At 43.5% G+C, this 23396-nt stretch overlaps 1 protein-coding gene across 1 annotated transcript in view; it reads left to right on the top strand.

Annotated features, from left to right (window-relative positions):
- LOC137570039 (centromere-associated protein E-like) overlaps positions 1-23396 on the top strand; it is a 63841-nt gene that overhangs the window by 26076 nt on the left and 14369 nt on the right. Inside the window, exons 4-6 of the mRNA XM_068278890.1 lie at positions 14373-14554; positions 16710-16761; positions 21421-21454. Coding sequence (XP_068134991.1) covers positions 14373-14554; positions 16710-16761; positions 21421-21454 — 268 coding nt within the window. The remainder of the gene's footprint in view (positions 1-14372; positions 14555-16709; positions 16762-21420; positions 21455-23396) is intronic.

The raw sequence follows: 23396 nt of genomic DNA, 5'->3' as shown, positions 1-23396 counted from the left end.
GTGGGATTTGTAGTTCCTTAACAGCTGGAGGGCCAAGTTTGCCCATGCCTGGGCTAGCTGAAAGAAATGCAGGGAATCCTTTCCCTTTCTAACGTACTATTATCTGATGTCAAAGACAGGTGGCATATCTACACTTCTGGTGCTAAGAAAGAGGTGGTGGTAAGCCCAGGTGAGTGACTGTTTTGCTTTGCAGATTGGGTGTCATGAAGTCTATAAGCAAGTTTTACAGAAAACTCTGGAATATCACAAAGTTTGGGATAGCGCAAACAACTTAAGTTATGACTTGAAACAAATTACCCAAGAGTATAACTTGACCAATGGGTCTAGTGGAGTATAACTTGAGTTATGACAACATAGAATTTAAAATATTTTTAACCTCCTCAGGACTAGGTGGTTCTGGCCTCTTAAGGATCTGTGATTGCTGTGACTTGCTCACAGTATTCACAGGGTCAGGCGCCAATGAAATTGGTACCAAAACAGAATACGGAGCTCTCACTATGACAGCAAAGCGAGCGGGCTGCAGCATCACTGCATTGCAAGAGCGAAGGGAACATTGGCAGTGCACAGCGGGGAATAGTTGGAATCTATTCCCTGACAGGGATAAGTGGCCACAAACAGGGCACAGTTTTCAACTAGCTATGCCCAGAAAAGGTTAAGGTGCTGGTTTGTTTATACAGTTAGCCATTTGTGGAAAAAGGTAAGTACTAGTAAAAAAATAATAAGATACCCCTCTACTCATTCCACCTGAGGGGCAAATATCTAGGAGCCCCTTATCGAACGGAGGGTTCTAGATATCACCATTAAACTTCATGGGTCTTAAAGAGAATCTGTATTGTTAAAATCGCACAAAAGTAAACATACCAGTGTGTTAGGGGACATCTCCTATTACCCTCTGTCACAATTTCGCCGCTCCCCGCCGCATTAAAAGTAGTCAAAAACAGTTTTAAACAGTTTGTTTATAAAGAAAAGAAATGGTCACCAAAACAGGAAGTAGATTGATGTACAGTATGTCCACACATAGAAAATACATCCATACACAAGCAGGCTGTATACAGCTTTCCTTTTGAATCTCAAAAGATCATTTGTGTGTTTACCTTCTGTCCCCTGCTTCTCTCATGCACTGAAGTGACAGGCTTCCTGCAGACAGCTCTGCCTGTGCCTGTGTTTGTAATTCCTCAGTATGTGTCAGCCAGCTTCTTTCACAGCTTAACAGAGGAGGATTTTTATCCAGCTCTCTTCTATCACTGATAAGATAGCAGAGACGCTGCTGGCTTATGTAAATACACACACATAGAGTTGAGCTGAAATTTTCGTAATTTCGCATTACTATAATTACGCATGCGAAATTTGCGATTACGATGCGAAATTAGCGTAGCGAAATTGCCATTAAAATCGTAATTGAAAATACCGTAAGCGTAATTTTCAACGCGAAATTTCGCGTTTCGTTCATGCCGTAATTTCGCATTAAACGCTACCGTAATTTCGCATTAAACCGTAACGCTCCGTATAATATAAAAAAGCCGCCGACTTTAAGGGTTAATAGCAAAGTCCCCTTAAATGCTAAGAGCCTCAAATTTGGAGAATATATTAAGGAGATCAGGAGGAATAAGAGGGAAATTTTTTTTTCAAAAAGACCTTATAGTTTTTGAGAAAATCGATGTTAAAGTTTCAAAGTAAAAATGTATACATTTAAAAACCTGCCGACTTTAACGGTTAATAGCAAAGCCTGCTTAAAGTTTAGGAACACCAAATTCCTAGGGTATATTAAGGGGATCAGTGGGAATAAGAGGAAAAATTTTTTTTTCAAAAAGACCTTATAGTTTTTGAGAAAATCGATTTTTAAGTTTCAAGGGCAAAAATGTCTTTTAAATGCGGAAAATGTCAGTTTTTTTTGCACAGGTAACAATAGTGTATTATTTTCATAGATTCCCCCAAGTGGGAAGAGTTTTACTTACTTCGTTCTGAGTGTGGGAAATATAAAAAAAAACGACGTGGGGTCCCCCCTCCCAGACCTCTTTAACCCCTTGTCCCCCATGCAGGCTGGGATAGCCAGAATGCGGAGCACCGGCCGCGTGGGGCTCCGCACCCTGACTATACCAGCCCGCATGGTCCATGGATTGGGGGGTCTCGGAAGGGGAGGGGCAGCCAAGCTTTCCCCTCCCCCTCCGAGCCCTTGTCCAATCCAAGGACAAGGGGCTCTTCTCCACCTCCGATGGGCGGTGGAGGTGGAGGCCGCGATTTCCTGGGTGGGGGGTTCATGGTGGAATCTGGGAGTCCCCTTTAAAAAGGGGTCCCCCAGATGCCCACCCCCCCTCCCAGGAGAAATGAGTATAGAGGTACTTGTACCCCTTACCCATTTCCTTTAAGAGTTAAAAGTAAATAAACACACAAACACATAGAAAAAGTATTTTAATTGAACAAAAAACATAACCACGAAAAAAGTCCTTTAATATTCTTAATTAACCATTAATACTTACCTGTCCCTTTAAATAAATGATCCCACGCAATATCCTCGGAAATGTTCTATCAGTTACAATGTAACAAAGTTATTACAATGTAACAACTTTGTTACATTGTAACTACGCCGCACCCGACGTCACTCACCGCCGCCGCCGCGGCCGCGTCTGTGCTGCAGGACCCGACAGAGCTCTGAGCTATAGCTCAGAGCTCTCGAAAGCATCTTTGTATTTGGGCTCCAAGGAGCCCCATTGGTCCTTAGCAGACCAATGGGGTTCCTTCTGATTTGAAGGAACCCCATTGGTCTGCTAAGGACCAATGGGGCTCCTTGGAGCCCAAATACAAAGATGCTTCTCAGAGCTCTGAGCTATAGCTCAGAGCTCTGTCGGGTCCGTGCAGGACGCTAAGTCCCCGCCGGCTCCGCTGCCCTCCCCGCCTCTCCCACATGTCACCCACATGTCACCCACATGTGGGTGACATGTGGGTGACAGATGTGGGCGGGGTGGACAGCGGGAGCCGGCGGGAACTTAGCGTCCTGCAAGGACGCGTAAGTGTATGCGGCGGGTGAGCGGCGAGTGACGTCGGGTGCGGCGTAGTTACAATGTAACAAAGTTGTTACATTGTAATAACTTTGTTACATTGTAACTGATAGAACATTTCCGAGGATATTGCGTGGGATCATTTATTTAAAGGGACAGGTAAGTATTAATGGTTAATTAAGAATATTAAAGGACTTTTTTCGTGGTTATGTTTTTTGTTCAATTAAAATACTTTTTCTATGTGTTTGTGTGTTTATTTACTTTTAACTCTTAAAGGAAATGGGTAAGGGGTACAAGTACCTCTATACTCATTTCTCCTGGGAGGGGGGGTGGGCATCTGGGGGACCCCTTTTTAAAGGGGACTACCAGATTCCACCATGAACCCCCCACCCAGGAAATCGCGGCCTCCACCTCCACCGCCCATCGGAGGTGGAGAAGAGCCCCTTGTCCTTGGATTGGACAAGGGCTCGGAGGGGGAGGGGAAAGCTTGGCTGCCCCTCCCCTTCCGAGACCCCCCAATCCATGGACCATGCAGGCTGGTATAGTCAGGGTGCGGAGCTCCACGCGGCCGGTGCTCCGCATTCTGGCTATCCCAGCCTGCATGGGGGACAAGGGGTTAAAGAGGTCTGGGAGGGGGGACCCCACGTCGTTTTTTTTTTATATTTCCCACACTCAGAACGAAGTAAGTAAAACTCTTCCCACTTGGGGGAATCTATGAAAATAATACACTATTGTTACCTGTGCAAAAAAAAACTGACATTTTCCGCATTTAAAAGACATTTTTGCCCTTGAAACTTAAAAATCGATTTTCTCAAAAACTATAAGGTCTTTTTGAAAAAAAAATTTTTCCTCTTATTCCCACTGATCCCCTTAATATACCCTAGGAATTTGGTGTTCCTAAACTTTAAGCAGGCTTTGCTATTAACCGTTAAAGTCGGCGGGTTTTTAAATGTATACATTTTTACTTTGAAACTTTAACATCGATTTTCTCAAAAACTATAAGGTCTTTTTGAAAAAAAAAATTTTCCTCTTATTCCTCCTGATCTCCTTAATATATTCTCCAAATTTGAGGCTCTTAGCATTTAAGGGGGCTTTGCTATTAACCCTTAAAGTCGGCGGCTTTTTTATATTATACGGAGCGTTACGGTTTAACGCGAAATTACGGTAGCGTTTAATGCGAAATTACGGCATGAACAAATAACCATTGTATAATGCGAAAATTACGCGAAAATTACGCTTACGCGAAATTTCGCGAAATCCTTCTTCATTACGATTATGTACTTACGGCCATAATCGTAATTACACTAATTACGCGAAATTTCGCGAAATCGTAATTAGGTCATTACGCTCATCTCTACACACACACTGGAGTGTGCATAGAGGGGCCTGGAGACTGTGCATAAATAGACCAGCACAGAAGAGTTGGCAGCCTTCCAGACACAGGCCGACAAGTCTGACAGGGGAAAGATACATTGATTTATTACAGAGACAGTGATAGTAGAAAGTGCTGCAGTAAGGCAGAGCACATTAGAACAGCTTTAGGAACTTGTAGGATGGTAGAAAAAATGTTGTAATTTGTTGTACAGAGTCTCTTTAAGGCCATATTAGTGGGAGAAGTTATCCAACCATCCGCTGGGCACTGTAAGTGTTGATAAGCCCCTTTGCAAGGTGGGTAGGATTTACAACCCCTCAATGTTAGGAACCATATGGGCTGGTATTGCTCAGATGGTTGAGCCTTTGCTCACATAAGCAAATTGTTAACTTACCCAAACAGGACAAATTAAATCATTTTCCCTAAGCTGACCTAATTTTTTAACAAAAAAAGAGCACCTCCCACATATACTGTAACTGAATCATGAGAAAAGAACAATGAGAACTTGTAAGTGATTTTGTTCTCATCTGCGATGGTGAGTTGAACTGTGTGAATATACAGTAACATTAACTGTTCTATTGCTAACCTTTAATGCCCATAACACTAACTGGAGAAGAGTGGAGAACCTAAATGATCCAGCAACTCTGGCCTGGATTTACTACACGCTGTCTGCTATTAAGTGGCAAAACTTTACAAGTCTCTCTTTAGTCATGGTAGACCACAGTAAATATTGCTTAGGTTAGAACAATAAAATAGTAACCGTGTGGTCGCAATAGCATGTGCACACCAGCAGTGAAAATGTTTTGTATCAAATCAAAGCAGTAGATGGTGACGCTTCATGTAGTGACAGAAGCAGGGGGTCTAATCTTTATTATTTCACCTTTATATATTTTCACCTTTATAGTAGAATCTGTGGCTCTCTAACTCTGATGCCGTGTGGTTTTCTGGTCGCAGCTTACCGTAGTCCCGAGCCGATCGCTGCTCCGAGAGAAAGTAATTTCAGCTGTCGTGTGATAGTCATGCTCCCTTCTATCGGTCAGGAGCTGTTTTCACTGTCTCCTGGTCTCCTGAACACTGTGAACCAATCACAGTGATCAGGAAGTAATACAATGAAAAAGAGACTCAAGTCCTTAAAGAGACACTGAGGCGAAAAAAAATTATGATATAATGCTTGTATGTGTAGTACAGTTAAGAAATAAAACATTAGGAGCAGAGACATAAATCTAATATTGTTTCCAGTACAAAAAGAGTTAAGAAACTCCAGTTGTTAGCTACGCAAAAGAGCCATTGAGCTCCACGATTTTGAAAGTCACAGAGAGCTTTGTCTTCTGAAGCTTGTCATCGCAAGTGTCTGGCACTCTATTGTTTTTTTCTGCAGAAAACAGTTCAAAATTTCACTAGCCTGTTCTGTAAAATCATTTAGAAGTAGTAGTGTGTAAACTGCAATTATTAGAGAATGGTGCAATGTTATAAAAAAAACGATATAACTAAAAATAAAATATGAGAATATTTTCTTTGCTACTAATGTTCTACTAATTACCCATACTACACAACCAATTCATTAAATCATATTTTTTTATTTTGCTTCAGTGTCTCTTTAAGGAACCAGGGAATGTCGGCATGCAATGTGTTAAAGTAAAGAAACTAGCAGAGAACAAAAAAACTCCATCTTTTGAGTAGTAAGAAAGAACTGCCCTGACACTTTAAATATCCTTTAAAAAATTACATTTTAACATGATTTTTTTTTTGTGATGCTGACCATTTGCCTCCATTTTACTATCACGTTACATCTGTTTTGCATGGCAAGAGATTGCAGCACATCTCATTGCACCAACCTTTTTATGGTTTACAGTAAAATTCCAGTGACCAGTAAGGTCAGGTTAAGAAATCTTATTTGACTTTTTTAACTCAGTTCTTTATTTTGACCTCAAGACGACAAGCACAGAACATTGTATTTTGTTAGATGTTATCTAATTTTGTGTTTGTGGTACGTTTGACCCATAGCCTGCTTGTGGGGTCTGTCTTGAAGAGACATACTGTATCTGCTGCAGTGTGCTACAAGGTCATGACCCTGCCTAACACATCAAATTGCCAAGGGATAATTATACATAGATGCAACTGATGGAAGAATTCTTGGAAAAGCTTAGAGGTGATGCAAAATAAAAGAAGTCATTGGCAATCAATATCTTCAACCTCGTTTATAATGAACACCATACCACAAAAAATCTATATTTTCATCTATTATTACTGTTGGTGATATTGCTGCTACTGCTCTACAGAGAGACAACTGAAGAAGACATCATTTATTGCTATCACTGATTTTGATCGCAGAATTGTATTGTGTTTCCATTGGTTACAGTCATGTGAAAAACACATGTTTTGCCCCTCTTTAAATTGTAAGGTTTTACAGATCGGGTTATAAATGTATTAGAATTATTTAACTCTAACCTTAGGAGTGAAAGAACACAAAACCAATTTCATTTTTAATTATTTATTTGAAAAAATTGATGAAGCCATGTGTCAAAAACAAAGTACACGCATGATTAAAGAGAGTTTGAAGCGTAAATTAAAAAAAGATACTCAACTAAGAAAGGGAAGGCTCTGGGACCTATAGAGCCTTCCCGTTCCTCCTACAGTCCCCTGCATTCCAGCGCTGGATACCCCGTTCACCTGTTGTGTCGGAGACCGTTCATTTCTGACACTGCGGGAGGCTTTAGGCAATCTTCTGGGGAACCTGAGTGCTCCTGAAGACAGACGCTCCAACTGCGCATGTGCAAGTGTGTGAGAATGCGTGCTCGTGCATGAGCAGTACGGAGTGGCCATCTTTGGGAGCACTCGGGCTCCTGAAGATTGCTGAAATCTCTCACAGCGGCAGAAGGGAGCAGTCTCTGACGCATTGATTTTTTTTAAATTTACACTTTAGACTTGCTTAAAACATCCTGCATAACTGCAGAACCATTTAGTGGCAATAACAGAAGTAATTGTTTTCTGGATAACGTTATTAGACTCATACATCACTGTGGAGGACTTTTGGCTTACTCTTCTTTATGGCATTGTTTTATTTCATTGAGGTTTGCAGGCATTCCTTCGCAAAAAGCTCTCTTAAAGTGGTTATACAGTGAAAACTACAGTATCTGACTGGTTTTTAAGGTACTGGAAGAGTTAAAGCTCAAGCTTTTTACCTCTTTTATCTGCTAATTGATACTTTTGGTGTATCGGCTAGCATTATCAGATTTTTGGGGAAGCATAAACCAGGTAGAAAACTTCCTGCTGCATTCAGGGATAAGCACAGCAGATGACTTTTTCTCCTTTATTTGCTAGCTATTTACTTAATTACTTAATTTACTTAATCAAGATCAAGATGGCGCCTGCTGGGTAGCCACGGCCATGGGGCTCCAGTCCACATCTTTCTTTTTCACCCCTTTTCCCCCTGGACCAACGGCTAAAAACAGCCTGGGGTAGTCTCCCTTCACCTCTGCCACACCATCGGGCAGATGGGAGACACTTCGGCTGACCGGGCTCTGGCAAAACGGCACTTGCCCTGAAATCCTGCTCACCACGTGGTCAGCTCAGCTGACGACCTCTGCTGGCTGCTTCACCGTTGCTGCCTGGGGACTCTTCACCACCGCTGCCTGGAACACAGCCTGTATATGCATCTGCTCTGGATGAATCTGTGATGATTTGCTCAGCTGCCTGTGCAGGCAGGCAGCTTTTTGACCATTGTGTAGGTTTGCATGCTGCAGGACTCTGGAAAGAAGAGCTTCTGTCAGTTTTGCAGCTTGTGCTTGCTGAGGAATTTGCATACGTTGTCATGCAAATTGCCTGGCCACATTCATTGGAGGAGTGTACTATAAGTACTATGTGTGTCCCACAATGCTTGGCTGTTCATAAGGATTTCGTCCTATGTAACACTCCTGGTGGGGTGTCAGCCTTACTCTCTGTTTGAAGATCAGCTTAGAGTAATTCCTGAATCTGCGCTAGGCAGGTTTTCCCTAGTGCAGTTAGGATTGTTTATCTGTTTGTTTGTTCTGTTTCCACGGGGGTACAATTGTAGCTGTCGCCGCACACGGGAGCGTGTGCGCGACAGTTCGGCGGCAGTTCGAGTTTCCTCCCCCCCGCCGGAAGCTCCGTGTGATGTGTGTGGGTAGCTGTCGCTAGCCCGCATACACATGCGGGGCTAGCGACAGTTCCGGCGAGGTTGCGGCGACGACTGTAGCCGGCGATTGAACATGTCAATCGCCTGGCGACAGCTCCGACGGGCGACGGTTCGGGGCGCGCGCATCATACACACGGGGGAACTGTCGCCGCAACACGCGCGTGCCACGCGGTTGCGGCGACGGCCGTCCCCCGTGAGTATGGGCCTTAAGAGCCCGTTGCCTGGGGACAGTTGCTCCAGCGTTTTGGTCCTAGATGCCTTGCAGTCTGCTCCGCAGATTGCGGAGGTTTGCGCTATGGAAGCGTCAGTTTCACAACCTAAAGTGATTTTTGATTCGCAGGTTTTGCGTCCTGGCTCCTCGGATTTGACATTGTTGGCCGAATCTAAGAGTGAGACAGCGCTTCGGTTTTGAGAATCTGACTCTGAAACATTGTTGCTGGGTCCAGAGAGAGTTTCTCTGAGCCTGCCCTGTACCATGAATAACAATATGATGTTCAATCACGCTGACATTTGTGAGTCCCTTTCTTGCTCTGAGGGAAGTGCTGATTCTGCACCCTGTACTCTTGATGAGTCAATGTGGCCTTGCTTAGGATCCCATGCAGTGTCCCTAGAGGCTCGTCTGGGTATTGCCACTATACTCACCTGTTTTTCTGCAGTTTTGGAGTTGCAAGCTAGTTTGACTGCTACGCAGAATTCTGGGTGCAGCGAGATTAAAGTTAGGGAGTCAGTGTGTGGTTCAGTGAATATTCCTGTACATTCCGCTCATGCTGATGAAATTCAGTCTCAGTTTATGGTGGAACCTTCCCTGGGACATCTGCCCTGTTCACAAAATAAAGTTCCAGTTCTGCACTGTAACATGGATAGTACAGAATCCTTCTTAGAAAACTTGAAAAATGATGTTCCTGAGGTCTTGTTTGATGTTCTGGAGGTCTCCGAGTTCCTCCCAAAGGGTGCAGAACTTGTAGGAGATGTCTCCTGCCCCCCAAGTCCTTCTGAGGTGTTGCCCTCTTCCGTAGGCATTGCTGCCTTGCTGGCTACCTTTTCAGCTCTGGTGGAGCTTCAATCATGTGTAGTCAATGATGATATTGCAGTCACAGAAATTTCCGAATTTGAATCCGAGTCTTCTTTTGAAAGTCCAGTGCTTGAGACCATTGCTCGTGATGATTTTCTGCCCGTTCCTGGTTTTGGTTTCCTCGTGTCGGACTCTGAGGTTGGCAGTTCCCCAACATGTCCTGAGGTTTCTCCTGTGCTGGTGTACCCCAATGTGCTCTGTGACCCAGAAAGCCCAAGTGTGCCTCGGTTACCAGCATACTCAGATGCTTCCTCGGTGGAGACATGTTCTGATTTAGCCTGCCTGCTTGCATGCCCAGAAGTGGTCCCTGAAAGTCTTGATCTTGATGGGTGTCCTCGTAATTCTGAGTCTGGAATTGTCATTGGTTCCATAGGGGTTCTTGATAGTTCTCCATGTGAGCCTGGTGATTGTTCTGCCCTCTTGGGATCTCTGTGGAGCTTCAAAAGGTTCTGGGAGATTCCGGGAGAAATTTTGCTTGGTACCCTGGATAAGATCACCTGTGGCTTTTGTGTTGTAAGGGACACTTCAAACAGGTTTTGTGGCAGATTTGGTATTTTCGGACGCTCCTTGGAAGGTGGTGGGTATTGTCTGGAGGGTTTCGGTGGCTTCTTCTCTGGTATCCACAGTCCTGATGGGTGTTACGCTGAGACTTGTAGTGCTGATGGGCATGTTTCGGTGGCTTCTGTTTCCGATGAGGTCGGTTTCGGGTGGACTGACTCTGGAATTGGACTTTGTCGGGCTGTCCCGACCTTCATGAGTCTTCAGTTTGAGTCTGTTGCTAATAGCACTTTTGAGGGTCGTCTGGAATTCGACCCTGGAGGGGGGGGTACTGTGATGATTTGCTCAGCTGCCTGTGCAGGCAGGCAGCTTTTTGACCATTGTGTAGGTTTGCATGCTGCAGGACTCTCGAAAGGAGAGCTTCTGTCAGTTTTGCAGCTTGTGCTTGCTGAGGAATTTGCATACGTTGTCATGCAAATTGCCTGGCCACATTCATTGGAGGCGTGTACTATAAGTACTATGTGTGTCCCACAATGCTTGGCTGTTTATAAGGATTTCGTCCTATGTAACACTCCTGGTGGGGTGTCAGCCTTACTCTCTGTTTGAAGATCAGCTTAGAGTAATTCCTGAATCTGCACTAGGCAGGTTTTCCCTAGTGCAGTTAGGATTGTTTATCTGTTTGTTTGTTCTGTTTCCATTGTCCTGTCCCAACGGTGGTCGACAGGAAATGGTTCTGATCTCTGTTCTTGGAGTATAGCTGGTGCAGCGGTTGCTACCAGCTATCTCTTCTGATCTGTCTCTTTGGATCGTGCTAGCCACTTTTCGCTAGCGCTGTGGATCCTTCTGTTCTGTCTCCTGGGATCGCGCTAGCCACTTTTCGCTAGCGCTGTGGATCCTTCTGTTCTGTCTCCTGGGATCGCGCTAGCCACTTTCCGCTAGTGCTGTGGATCCTATCTCTCGCTTGTCCCTGTTTTCGTGTGTCTGTCTTGTCTGCTACGCTTGCTGGAGGCTCGGTAAGGTAACCATTAAGCAAGCGCTCGCGTCCTCTGTTTCATGTTTGTCTGTTAATGGTTAGTTAGGCGTGCTTGTCTCTATTGCACTTATCACGTGGAGACCGCGCATAACCGCGTGCATTGTTGCGAATGAGTGCGGTGTTCGCGGTTAGCTAGCGTTTGTTATTTTCTGCACCTCCTCATTGTATGATTTGCTGTGCCTTTGCTAACCTCGTATTCTGTTCTGATCTGCCTTGTGTCACGTCTGGCGAACGCACCTCTCGCGATCGCGTTCCTGTTTCATATCTGCTGTTGTGTGTGCACTGTCGCGGGGTGGCGACTAGGTTGGCGCACACACATACAACCTGTCCCTTTGCTCGTCTCATTCGCAATCGCCTCTCTTGCGATTGCGTTCTGCGCTTCGTACAATTCCTGTCTGGCATTTGTGGAGGTACAGAGGATTGGTTCCTCTGCACTCCCCAGCGCCATCTGCCAACAGGAATTTTCCCTCTACGGGTGCGTAGCACCTTTTGCTGGGTGCCTGCAAATATACGCTTGTGGAGGATTTCCGCCGTGTCAGCGCACGCGTTGTGCTCTGATCACGGAGAAAGTTCCACAATCGTTACAGAATCACAGTCCCTCCTGCCGCTGCTCCAGCACTCCATCGCCGCTGACTGGGACACCGCGCAGACAGGAGACTTGTGGTGCTGGCCCCAGCGGCCTCTGAGGAATCCCGGTCCTAGCTGCCGCCACTCCACTGCCACTGCCTGTGTGCACCTTGCAGTCTCTCGTCGGCAGTCCAGCACAGCATGCGGGAACCCGGCTCTCCATCACTACCGACAGCATCAGCCGACAGTCTTAAGCCGCGGTAACGCCTGGATCCACACTGCACCATCACCCTTGGATAACTTTAGGCTGCCTGGATCCACTCTGCACCATCACCCACGGATCACTTTAGGCTGCTGAGGCCCCACCGCTGGCAGGTCAGTGTTGCCCTACTCTGAGCTGCAGACCTGTGCTGATCCCCCACAAAGCTGCAGGCTAATGCCACCCACTGGCTCCACTCTATGCCACAGGCCAGTGCCTATCCCTTGGCCAACTCTATGCCACAGGCCAGTGCCTATCCCCTGGCCCCACACCAAACTGCAGGCCAGTGACGATCCTCTGGCCCCACACTAAGCTGCAGGCCAGTGCCTATTCTCTGGCCCCACACTAAACGGCAGGCCAGTGACGATCATCTGGCCCCACACTAAGCCGCAGGCCAGTGCTGTCCCCCTCGACTTGGAAGCCCACCACGTGGGTATAGCTGATGACTGCCACACTCTGACTGCCAATCGACTGAGGTGTTGCTGCCTGCCTCCCACCGTCGACCGACTACACCATCCCTGGCTGCAAGACGGGGATGCCAGTAGCCAACCCGATCTCTACCACAACTCCAGGAGGACTTTTCCCTCCCTCTCGTTTTTTTTTCTCTCCTTCTCTGTTTCTACTCTCTTTCTCTTAACTTTCTGTCTACCTTTCTCTCTCTCTCTCTCTGTTCTCTTTCTCTCGTTGTACTTGGCAAAATAAAGTGATTCTGATTCTGAATTAGGACTCAGAGTCAATCTGATAAATTGTCCTGCAGCCAGCAATGATATCAATTAGCTTCAGAAAGGCGTAAATATGAATTCAAATAACATCAGAGCAGTCTTTTAGTGTTTCTTATTAGTTTTTTACTGTTTAATACATTACAGCAAAAATGTACTTTTGAGTGTAATTCCAATTGAAGCATGTCAGTGAAGTAAGGCCCTGTTCACATTATAAATAGCCAGCGTTATCGCAAGCTGAGCGATTTATTGAGAGTTTTGTAAGTGCTTTTCCCTGCGCTTTGCGCTTTCTAATTGTTTTTGCAGAGTGATTCATTTTTTCCCTTCCTGACGTCAGTCAGGAAGTAAACTCTTTCACCAGGAAATGAATAAATACAATGTATTTATTCATAAAAGCCCTCAGGAAATCACTATACAAATCGCGTTTCCAATCGCTTTTCGATTTCCCTATACCTTCCATTGAGCCAAAGTGCTCAGAAAATGGTACAGGCAGCGCTTTTGCGAGTGGAAAGCAATCGAACCGCTCATATACGTGGGATGGAAGGTCTCACTTATGAAGAAAGGTTAGATAAACTGGGTTTATTTAGTCTAGAGAAAAGACGCCTTAGAGGGGATCTAATTAACATGTATAAATACATCAGAGGGCAATATAATAGCTTGGCGGATGAGCTTTTTGTCCCTAGGCCTTCTCAAAGGACTAAAGGACATGATCTGCGCATGGAGGAAAAAAGTTTTAGCCATTTATTTAGGAAAGGGTTCTTTACAGTTAGAGTGATTAAGATGTGGAATGCATTGCCACAGGAAGTCGTTATGGCAAACTCTATACCTGCATTTAAAGGGGGCTTAGATGCTTTGCTTACGTTGAAAGACATTCATGGCTACAATTACTAGGTAATGCCTAATGATGTTGATCCAGGGATTTTATCTGATTGCCATCTGGAGTCGGGAAGGAATTTTTCCCTTTAGGGGCTAATTCGACCATGCCTTGTAAGGGTGTTTTCGCCTTCCTCTGGATCAACAGGGATATGTGAGGGAGCAGGCTGGTGTTGTACCTTATACTGGTTGAACTCGATGGACGTATGTCTTTTTTCAACCAAAATAACTATGTGACTATGTAACTATGTAACTATATGTGAACACTCTCATAGGGAATCATTGCACAAACGCTTTTAGGGCGATTTCTAAAATCGCCAGCGCTTAGAAAAATACACAAACGCTCATAGTGTGAACAAGCCCTTAAGGTCTGATTTTTGGCTGCCATTGACCCTGCACCTGTGGGAACCTCTTTCTTGCCACTGTGTATTTTGAATCTCAGAACATCAACATCCCCCATGATTATGGGGTGAAAGCCCCTCTAAAATATTTGCTGGGTCTGGAGTCTGGACAGACGTGTAAGGATTCTTAACTTACAATTACTGTGCAATGACTATATATTTAGAGAGGCTGGTTGTGGCAATGTGATCATGCATGGTATGATCACAATAAGTATTTTTTAATATATTTTTTTCCAAAAAAGGAAGTGGAATACCTCCAGGTATAACACACAAACCCCATGGTCTATTTCTGCTTTACAGTTCAAATCTGTCTTTTTATGTGCATGTGAGTGTATTCATACTGTGCATCTGGCTGATTTGTCTGTGCAGCTGACGCATTTGGTTATGATATCCTTACCCTTATATTATTATTTGTTGTGGTGGCAGACAGGACATTAATGACAAGACGTGAAAGTCATGTTACACCTAAGCCCTCTGTGCCCAGCGGACAAGATGAGCTTATAATGTTACAGGAGAAGGTAAAACTGGGAATTATCACCATGGATGAAGCTATCCAGAAATTCCAACAGTGGCAAACTGAAAAGAGTGGGCTAGATCTTCTACAGCAGGTACAGACTTACATTTATTTAACAATGTTCTGTTATAGTTTAATGGTAAAAAAAAAAACAAGCTGCAATGGGGAGCAGTCAGGGGTACACAACCCGGGGCTGACTTTGCTGGGAGGAGGCCCACAGGATACCTTTGCCCAGGAACCCCGTGCTGCTTAAACTGGCTCTGTGCCCTGCAGATGAGCAGCAATAGTGTACAAAATCAGTGAGCAACTGCAATATGCTGTGTATCCAGAGCCATACAGGCTGCTCATGGTGCCACGCACGGCTCACTGAAATAATTACAGAAACAATGCACACGTTTGCAGTGTACACCCTAACATAATGAACCAGCTAGGCTAATATCACTTAGGAGTGACTCCAGATTCCCTGAGGAATATAAGTCTGCTTGATAAGTAAAGAGTTAATTAGTCATGCTGTTTTTTTCCCTTTAATTAACAAATATTATTAGTTCAGCTCACAGTGCTGATTTATACATTTTTTCCTGACAAATGTATCTGGGGAAATGTTCACAAAGCATAACTGTGTTTATTTTATAGAGAAAGCACAGCCATTGCTAGCAGTGACTGCAGATTACTTTGCGGATCTCTGAGATGGCATTGCAGGTCACATGGGCACACTCATTTATATAGGAGGCCTGATTTCCTTTTAGGTTTTTCAGTAAATCAGCCTCATAGTGTCCCAGTTTTAGCATTTTAGCAATTATTGAGTAACACACACCAACAGATGTCTTATAGACATTAAAAACATTGGTAAGTATTAGACTGCTTTATATGACAACCTCAAATATGGGCAGCACAGCTGGGATCAGCGTTAGCATGAGGCTCGGCTATGTGGCTTTTATCTCAGCCATAGTGGGCTTCTTTTTTTTATTCCTTCCCACATCATTTTTATTCCTTCCCACACCATTTTCATTCCTTCCCACACCATTTTCATTCCTTCCCACACCATTTTCATTCCTTCCCACACCATTTTCATTCCTTCCCACACCATTTTCATTCCTTCCCACACCATTTTCATTCCTTCCCACACCATTTTCATTCCTTCCCACGCCATTTTCATTCCTTCCCACACTATTTGACAAACAATAACAAATCTCTCTAATGAAAATACCCTTCCGAATGCCTTATCTAAACCAGTAGGTTCCCTTGTTGTGTACCTTTCCTGATCCATGACCTAAACAAACCCCCTTAACAATATCACTTTTCTGATGCCTAACTTTTAACTTATTTCAGACTGTAAGACTCTGGCCTCTTAAGGACCAGAGCCTTTTTTTCACTCCACTGTTCAGTGATCACTGTGATTGGCTCACAGTGATCACCTGATAAGGAGCCAATGAAATAGGCAGAAGCTCGGTTGTCATATGACATCCGATTCTGCGGGCACAGCGAACAGCAATCATCTCGGGACTGCGAAAAGCCACGGCATAGGATCTCCACTGCATCAGAAATAGAGAGTGGCAAGTAGGGCGTAGATTCTCACTTCCGCGATCCCAAACCAACGAATCTCCCTTAATCACTCCCCTTAACCTAAACCCCTTTCTGAATTCCCTTAAAGGACCACTATTGAAAGTAAAATGCACTGTAAATTACTTTTCCACTGTATCCCTGACATTTACAGGTGATACAAATCGGTCAGTTCTGAAAGGTTTTCATTCCTAGTCCATCTCCTCATGGGGGATTCTCAGCATTTCCTTTATTCTTTACTGAAGCACTTCACAAAAAGGATCTATACAAAGATGCCGGCAAGCCTCCCTACTTACTTGCATGCTATTGGCATTGACCCACTAGACTCATCTTTTATCAGTTCTTGTCTACATCAGTAGTGCCCATTTCCCAATCTACACTTCAATCATATGCCCCTCTGCTAATCTTCAGCCAACTCCAGCACCACACTGCCAGTGCTGAAAGTGCTGTAGCTGAGCAGTGGTGCCCAAATCTACAAATCCTCAAAATGAACTACTTTGTAGATATAACTCATAAGTCCACCAAAAGATAGCTTTATGGTCATTTGGACTGTGTGATCTGAACCCATTAATTGAATTTGCCTTTTTTCTTTCGAGTATTTGTCTTACTTTTAGTTATAAGTATAAATGGTATTAAGACTGAAGTGTGTTCTACATTTTTAACATGTTTATCCTTTTTTTCTTAATTAGAAAAAGTTACAGAAGCTCCGCGACAATATTATTGGAGATAAACCAGATGATGGTAAGCACTCAAAAAAAGAAAAATTGAAAATATACAAGTATGAATGTGAATGCCCTGCCCATGTGCAGTTACAAATATATCCGAACATCACATGCCCAGAAAGCTCATGACTGTTATGCTCAGCCATTCAGGAGCATATGAAAAGGAAAGAGCATGCGTCCTCAGTTGGAGCTATGGTCGGGGAGAGGTGAGGCCAGTTAAGATGAGGGGACACCAAGGGTATGGAAGCAATGAAGAACTACTTGGTATGGCCAGCTCTAATAATTATTTTTAGTTCAGGTGTGCCTTAAAGGGTACTTGAACTGACATGTGACAGAATGAGATAAACATCTCTATGTAAAGTCCAAAGCCTACATACAGTGGCTTGCAAAACTATTCGTCCCCCTTGAAGTTTTCCACATTTTGTCACATTACTGCCACAAACATAAATCAATTTTAATGGTTTCCAAGTGAAAGACCAATACAAAGTGGTGTAAACGTGAGAAGTGGAACGAAAATCATACATGATTCCTAACATTTTTACAAATAAATAACTGCAAAGTGGGGTGTGCATAATTATTCAGCCCCCTTTGGTCTGAGTGCAGTCAGTTGCCTATAGACATTGCCTGATGAGTGCTAATGACTAAATAGAGTGCACCTGTGTGTAATCTAATGTCAGTACAAATACAGCTGCTCTGTGACGCCCTCAGAGGTTGTCTAAGAGAATATTGGGAGCAACAACACCATGAAGACCAAAGAACACACCAGACAGGTCAGGGATCAAGTTATTGAGAAATTTAAAGCAGGCTTAGGCTACAAAAAAAGATTTCCAAAGCCTTGAACATCTCACGAAGCACTAATCAAGCGAGCATTCAGAAATGGAAGGAGTATGGCACAACTGTAAACCTACCAAGACAAGGCCGTCCACCTAAACTCACAGGCCGAACAAGGAGAGCGCTGATCAGAAATGCAGTCAAGAGGCCCATGGTGACTCTGGACGAGCTGCAGAGATATACAGCTCAGGTGGAGGAATCTGTCCATAGGACAACTATTAGTCGTGCACTGCACAAAGTTGGCCTTTATGGAAGAGTGGCAAGAAGAAAGCCATTGTTAACAGAAAAGCATAAGAAGTTCTGTTTGACGTTTGCCACAAGCCACGTGGGGGACACAGCAAACATGTGGAAGAAGGTGCTCTGGTCAGATGAGACCAAAATGGAACTTTTGGGCCAAAATGCAAAACGCTATGTGTGGCGGAAAACCTACACTGCACATCTCTCTGAACACACGATCCCCACTGTCAAATATGGTGGTGGCAGCATCATGCTCTGGGGGTGCTTCTCTTCAGCAGGAACAGGGAAGCTGTTCAGAGTTGATGGGAAGATGGATGGAGCCAAATACAGGGCAATCTTGAAAGAAAACCTCTTGCAAAAGACTTGAGACTGGGGCGGAGGTTCACCTTCCAGCAGGACAACGACCCTAAACATAAAGCCAGGGCAACAATGGAATGGTTTAAAACAAAACATATCCATGTGTTAGAATGGCCCAGTCAAAGTCCAGATCTAAATCCAATAGAGAATCTGTGGCAAGATCTAAAAACTGCTGTTCACAAACGCTGTCCATCTAATCTGACTGAGCTGGAGCTGTTTTGCAAAGAAGAATGGGCAAGAATTTCAGTCTCTAGATGTGCAAAGCTGGTAGAAACATACCCTAAAAGACTGGCAGCTGTAATTGCAGCAAAAGGTGGTTCTACAAAATATTGACTCGGGGGACTGAATAATTATGCACACCCCATTTTGCAGTTATTTATTTGTAAAAATATGTTTGGAATCATGTATGATTTTCGTTCCACTTCTCACGTGTACACCACTTTGTATTGGTCTTTCACTTGGAATTCCAATGAAATTGATACATGTTTGTGGCAGTAATATGACAAAATGTGGAAAACTTCAAGGGGGCCGAATACTTTTGCAAGCCACTGTAGAACTAGCCTATCATCTTCTTTTCATCACTGTAAAGGTTAAGAATTCAGGTACGTAAATGGCACTTTCTCTTCAGGTGGACTTGAGTCAGACTGTAGCATAACTGTCACTGATAACTAACTACAGATAATAAAACTCTTGCATGGTAGAGAGATATGTTGGAGTGAGGGGAATAAATAAAAAGGTCAATCGTTCAAGATGGGATCTGTATAAAATTTAAGTTTTATGTTTTTAAACACCAAATAAGACTTTAGGGATTCAAGGGAAGTTGTTTTTTAAGATTAGGACTATACATTTAATTGACTTTTTCATCAGTTTATTTTTAGTTCAAGTTTGCTTTAAATGTTTAGGGCTACCCAAACCGGCATTTGTAAAAACACCTTGAAATCTATTAAAAATCTATGTAACTACTGTTACCGGAGTGCATAGCTGACTGGCAGGACACCCAGATCTCCCCCTCATCTGGTGCTCCCTGCGGGCTCTTGCATAGTGTTGCAGTGGAGTGTACTCAACTGTCCGCCGTTCCTCCTGCTCCAGGCGGCTTCTGAACATCTCAAACATCCTTCTAAATCTTTGCCAGTCTACCTGCGCCTTGGACCCTGGCCCACCACTGTTTATGTTGAAATTCCCTGATCTGTTTAGGCCAGTATTTTACAAAAAAGTAAACTGTTCCTTGCAAGCAGGGATATTTCCTACTTGTCTGAAAGAAGCAATCATCAGGCCACTACTCATGAAACCATCCCTAGATCCGGATATTCTGAGCAGCTACACACCTGTCTCCAACCTCCCCTCTCTGGGAAAAATTATTGAAAAAGTTGTGTATCTCCAACTTAAAGTCAGACTCTCAAGTAACAACATCTTTTACCCCCTACAATTTGTCTTCAAGAAGCACCACAGCTGTGAAACAGCCCTTGTCCAAATTTGTAATGACCTGCTCATGGTCAGAGACAGAGGCGAGTGTTCCATCCTAATACTGCTTGATCTCTCAGTGGCTTTTGATACAGTTGATCATGAAATCTTGCTTTACAGGCTGCAAGAGTACTGTGGCATTAATGGTTTAGTCCTCCAATGGTCCTCCTTCTTCCTGGCTGACAGAGCATAAAGGGTAGCCTGTTAACACACCAAACCTCACCATTGCCACATAACACCAATCCTTTGCTCACTCCACTGGCTACCCATAAAATGGAGAATCCTTTTAAAAATTAGCAAGTGAACATTCAAATCCCTACATCACTTAGGCCCCAGATACCTGAATGATTTGCTTATTGAGTCAAAAGGATCCAATCATTTGACCACCCCCAAAGTCCAACCAAAAACCTTTGGAGCCAGAGCTTTCTGTCATGCTGCCCCTACCCTTTGGAATGCCTTGCCAAACTTAAGCAACACAGTTCCAACCCTGGACATGTTTAAATCAAAACTGAAAAACCACCTGTTTAGTCTGACCATGTGGGACGATTTCGGCTGCGTATCCAGTGTGTGCAAATCTGTTCCCTGAGGTCACTTAAAAAGCATGCATACTGGACCTTTAAGCATACTGGACCTTTAAGCAACAGAGATGGCCAAGTGCATTGCTCCTTACTCCACCTGCTGGAAGCTACATCATGGACATTGCAGTTGTAACTCCTTGCATCCCAAAGCAACAGAACACATTCTTGTAGTCAAGGAATGCATCAGTATGTGCTTATTTTCCTACTGTATTCGTACCTTTATGTTTCCCAGAGTTGGTGGAGTATCTGTAAATGTGAGTGTCCTGGTATTCCTTCCTTCACTTCAGAGAACTGAAGAAGTCTTTTGTAACAGTGCTGAAACATTTAATAGAATGATGAGTTTGGGTAAAACATATCTTGCTTTTTCTTTAGATACAGTATACCATGCTCTATATGCTCTAGATACTGTGAACCTGCACAGACATTCTTTCTGACAATGGCCTCTATTCATAAAGCATTCCCACATACGGTAATGCTCAAAACAGCTGACTTTACCGACCATTTAGCAAAGTGTCCATTCATAAAAGCTGTTTCCGCATGAAAAGCTGACATTCCCAAGCAGTGTTGGAAATTACCGCCTTATGCAGTGATTATCACAACACATGTCACTACATGTCAATTCATAAAGATTAGAGCATGCAGAATGGGAAAGGAGAATACCGACTGTTTAGAAAAGAAGATAAGCCAGCGGATAACAGGCAAGCTAATGGAGACAGACCTCCCAGGCAGCAGCAGAGAGGAGGGAACAAAAAAGGCTTTCCAGAATACCCAGGCTGTGTTTTTTTAACCTCTTGGGTACCTGTTTTCAGATAAATTTCACATCAGAAAGCCTGCATGTGTAACATTTCTTGAAGTTCTTCTAAGCTGCAGCAATTAAATAGATTGTTTAGAAAGACTAATAGACAGATTCAGAGAAGATTCAGGGCAAGTAGAGGCAGTTTAAAAAAAATGCACACCTAAAGGGAAGTTGGGGCTGCCTCTTCTATTGTAACTCTGTCTCTGCACAGAGAAAATGTATCAACTCAGGCAGCACCGCTAGTTTAGTGCAGGAATTTCCTGATCTTTTATTGCAAGTGTAAACTTTTTTATGAATTAGCACACAAAAAGTATAAAATACCGATGCAGTGTTTTCCCTTCAAGGTTTTTTTTCCGCAAATGTTTTATGAATAGAGCCCAATGCCTTCTAATAATTTTGTTTCTTTCTATTTTAACAGATAAACTCACCATTGTTCACCAGCCAACTCGTAAGTACTCTTACAATTCAATACATTGAATTTTTAAAAATTTAGTTAAAATCTGAACAAATGCAGCTTAATAACTAAATACACAATGTAAAAAGTATTTGAAATGTTTTATCCCAAAGTGAAGTCTAATAGTTCTGCATATTCATAAAGCAGATGCAAACAGATGTAGAAGAATAGGGCTTAGCCCAACCTAGAAGGGGCTATTATATAGTAGTGAGAGCCTACTGCACCAATGGAAATATGCCCAGCTGGTCATGATTTGATAAAGGACCTGCTACGGCCCGAAACGCCTGTGCGTCATCACAATGCACAGACCCACTTTTGGATTTTAATCTGTTTATGATGTTTTAATTGAGCTAATAAAGTATTTATCTTGGATGGTGCGGATCGTATGGAATATATTAGATGGGGCCATTATGCAATTCACTTTTTCACCTGAGTTTTCTCCTAGGTGATATTTTTAAATTTGTCAATAAAATGCCTTTTAAGCCACCAGAAAGCAAGAAAATGCTCAAAATAATTTTGATAGTACTTTTTCATTTACTTTTTGGTACTTTTTTAGTTAAAAAGTACTGGAAAGTTATTTTAATTTGAAGATGAAAAATTATCTCCTAGGAGAAAAGTCAGGTGAAAAAGATAATTGCATATGGCCCAAGGTGTTTCTATATAAGACCCTTTAAACTGTTAATGTACGCTCTTGTCGAATTACAAGGGTCCATGCACAGCATGGGTGGGGTCAAGGAGGACATGTGAAGCCTCTGGACTATCCAGAGGCTTCCCTCAACCTGACATGTGTGGGGGTATTTGCCCCTCCTCCTCAAGAGCACCAGAGGTGAGCATTGTATTTGACATTGGAAAAGGGTAGGGGGGAAGGTTTTCCACCCCTCTCTTGCAAAGTACTCACAGTGTCAAAAAACATGTGGGCTGGTATTATTTAACCCTCCTGGCGGTTTGCTAAAAATCCGCCAGGGGGCAGCAAATCTTTTTTTTTTTATTTTTTTTTTGTTTTTTCATGTAGCGAGACAAAGTCTTGCTACATGATAGCCGCTGCTCAGCGGCATCCCCCCAGCCCCTCCGATCGCCTCCGGCGATCGGCGATCAGGAGATCCATGGCGACGGGGCGGGATGACGTCACTGACGTCATCGACATCGTGACGTCAAAGGGGATTCCGATCCACCCCATAGAGCTGCCTGGCACTGATTGGCACGGCAGCGCACGGGGTCTGGGGGGGGGGGGCGGCTGCGGCGCGATGGATAGCAGCGGATCGGTGGGTAGCGGCGGCGATTGGGCACTGCACGCAGCTAGCAAAGTGCTAGCTGCGTGCAGCAAAAAAAAATTATGCAAATCGGCCCAGCGGGGCCTGAGCGGTGCCTTCCGGCGGCATAGCCCGAGCTCAGCTCGGGCTTACCGCCAGGAAGGTTAAGTGACAAAGCCCCATACTCACAGCTTCTTGTTTTGGACAATACCTGCCTGCATGAAGGGAAAGGTGTTAAAAAATTAACTTAAAAAAAAAATGTTTTAAAAATTGTAAAATATTTATATTATCGTTATTGTCACAGGTTGCCACTAAAAAGTGAGTTCCACCAATGTAATGGAAATGAATGGAATCACTTTGGGATCTGAGACTCCACTTGTGTTAATAAAGCTTTAGGGCAATAATGCTGCTTTAAAAAATCAAAACCTTTAAATATAAACCAATCTGATAGCGGTAACCTGCTGATAAACAAAGAGGCAATCTGTCACGAGATCACCACTTGTTTAAATATAGGTGCCACCTAAACTCTTACCTATAAACTGTCATAGCAGGAATGGAAAGAATTTATTTTTCTACAGAAATTCATAGTATACTATATAGTAGATTAAAAAGGAGACATATTGTTAATGAAATTAAGTAACAAGATAATTAATAATATGTTATTCTGTATCTGTTTTTAATTATGCTTGT

Source organism: Hyperolius riggenbachi, chromosome 1 (genome assembly GCF_040937935.1).
Source record: "Hyperolius riggenbachi isolate aHypRig1 chromosome 1, aHypRig1.pri, whole genome shotgun sequence".
Classification (NCBI taxonomy): Eukaryota; Metazoa; Chordata; class Amphibia; order Anura; family Hyperoliidae; genus Hyperolius; species Hyperolius riggenbachi.
This window is presented reverse-complemented; position numbering and strand designations above follow the sequence as displayed.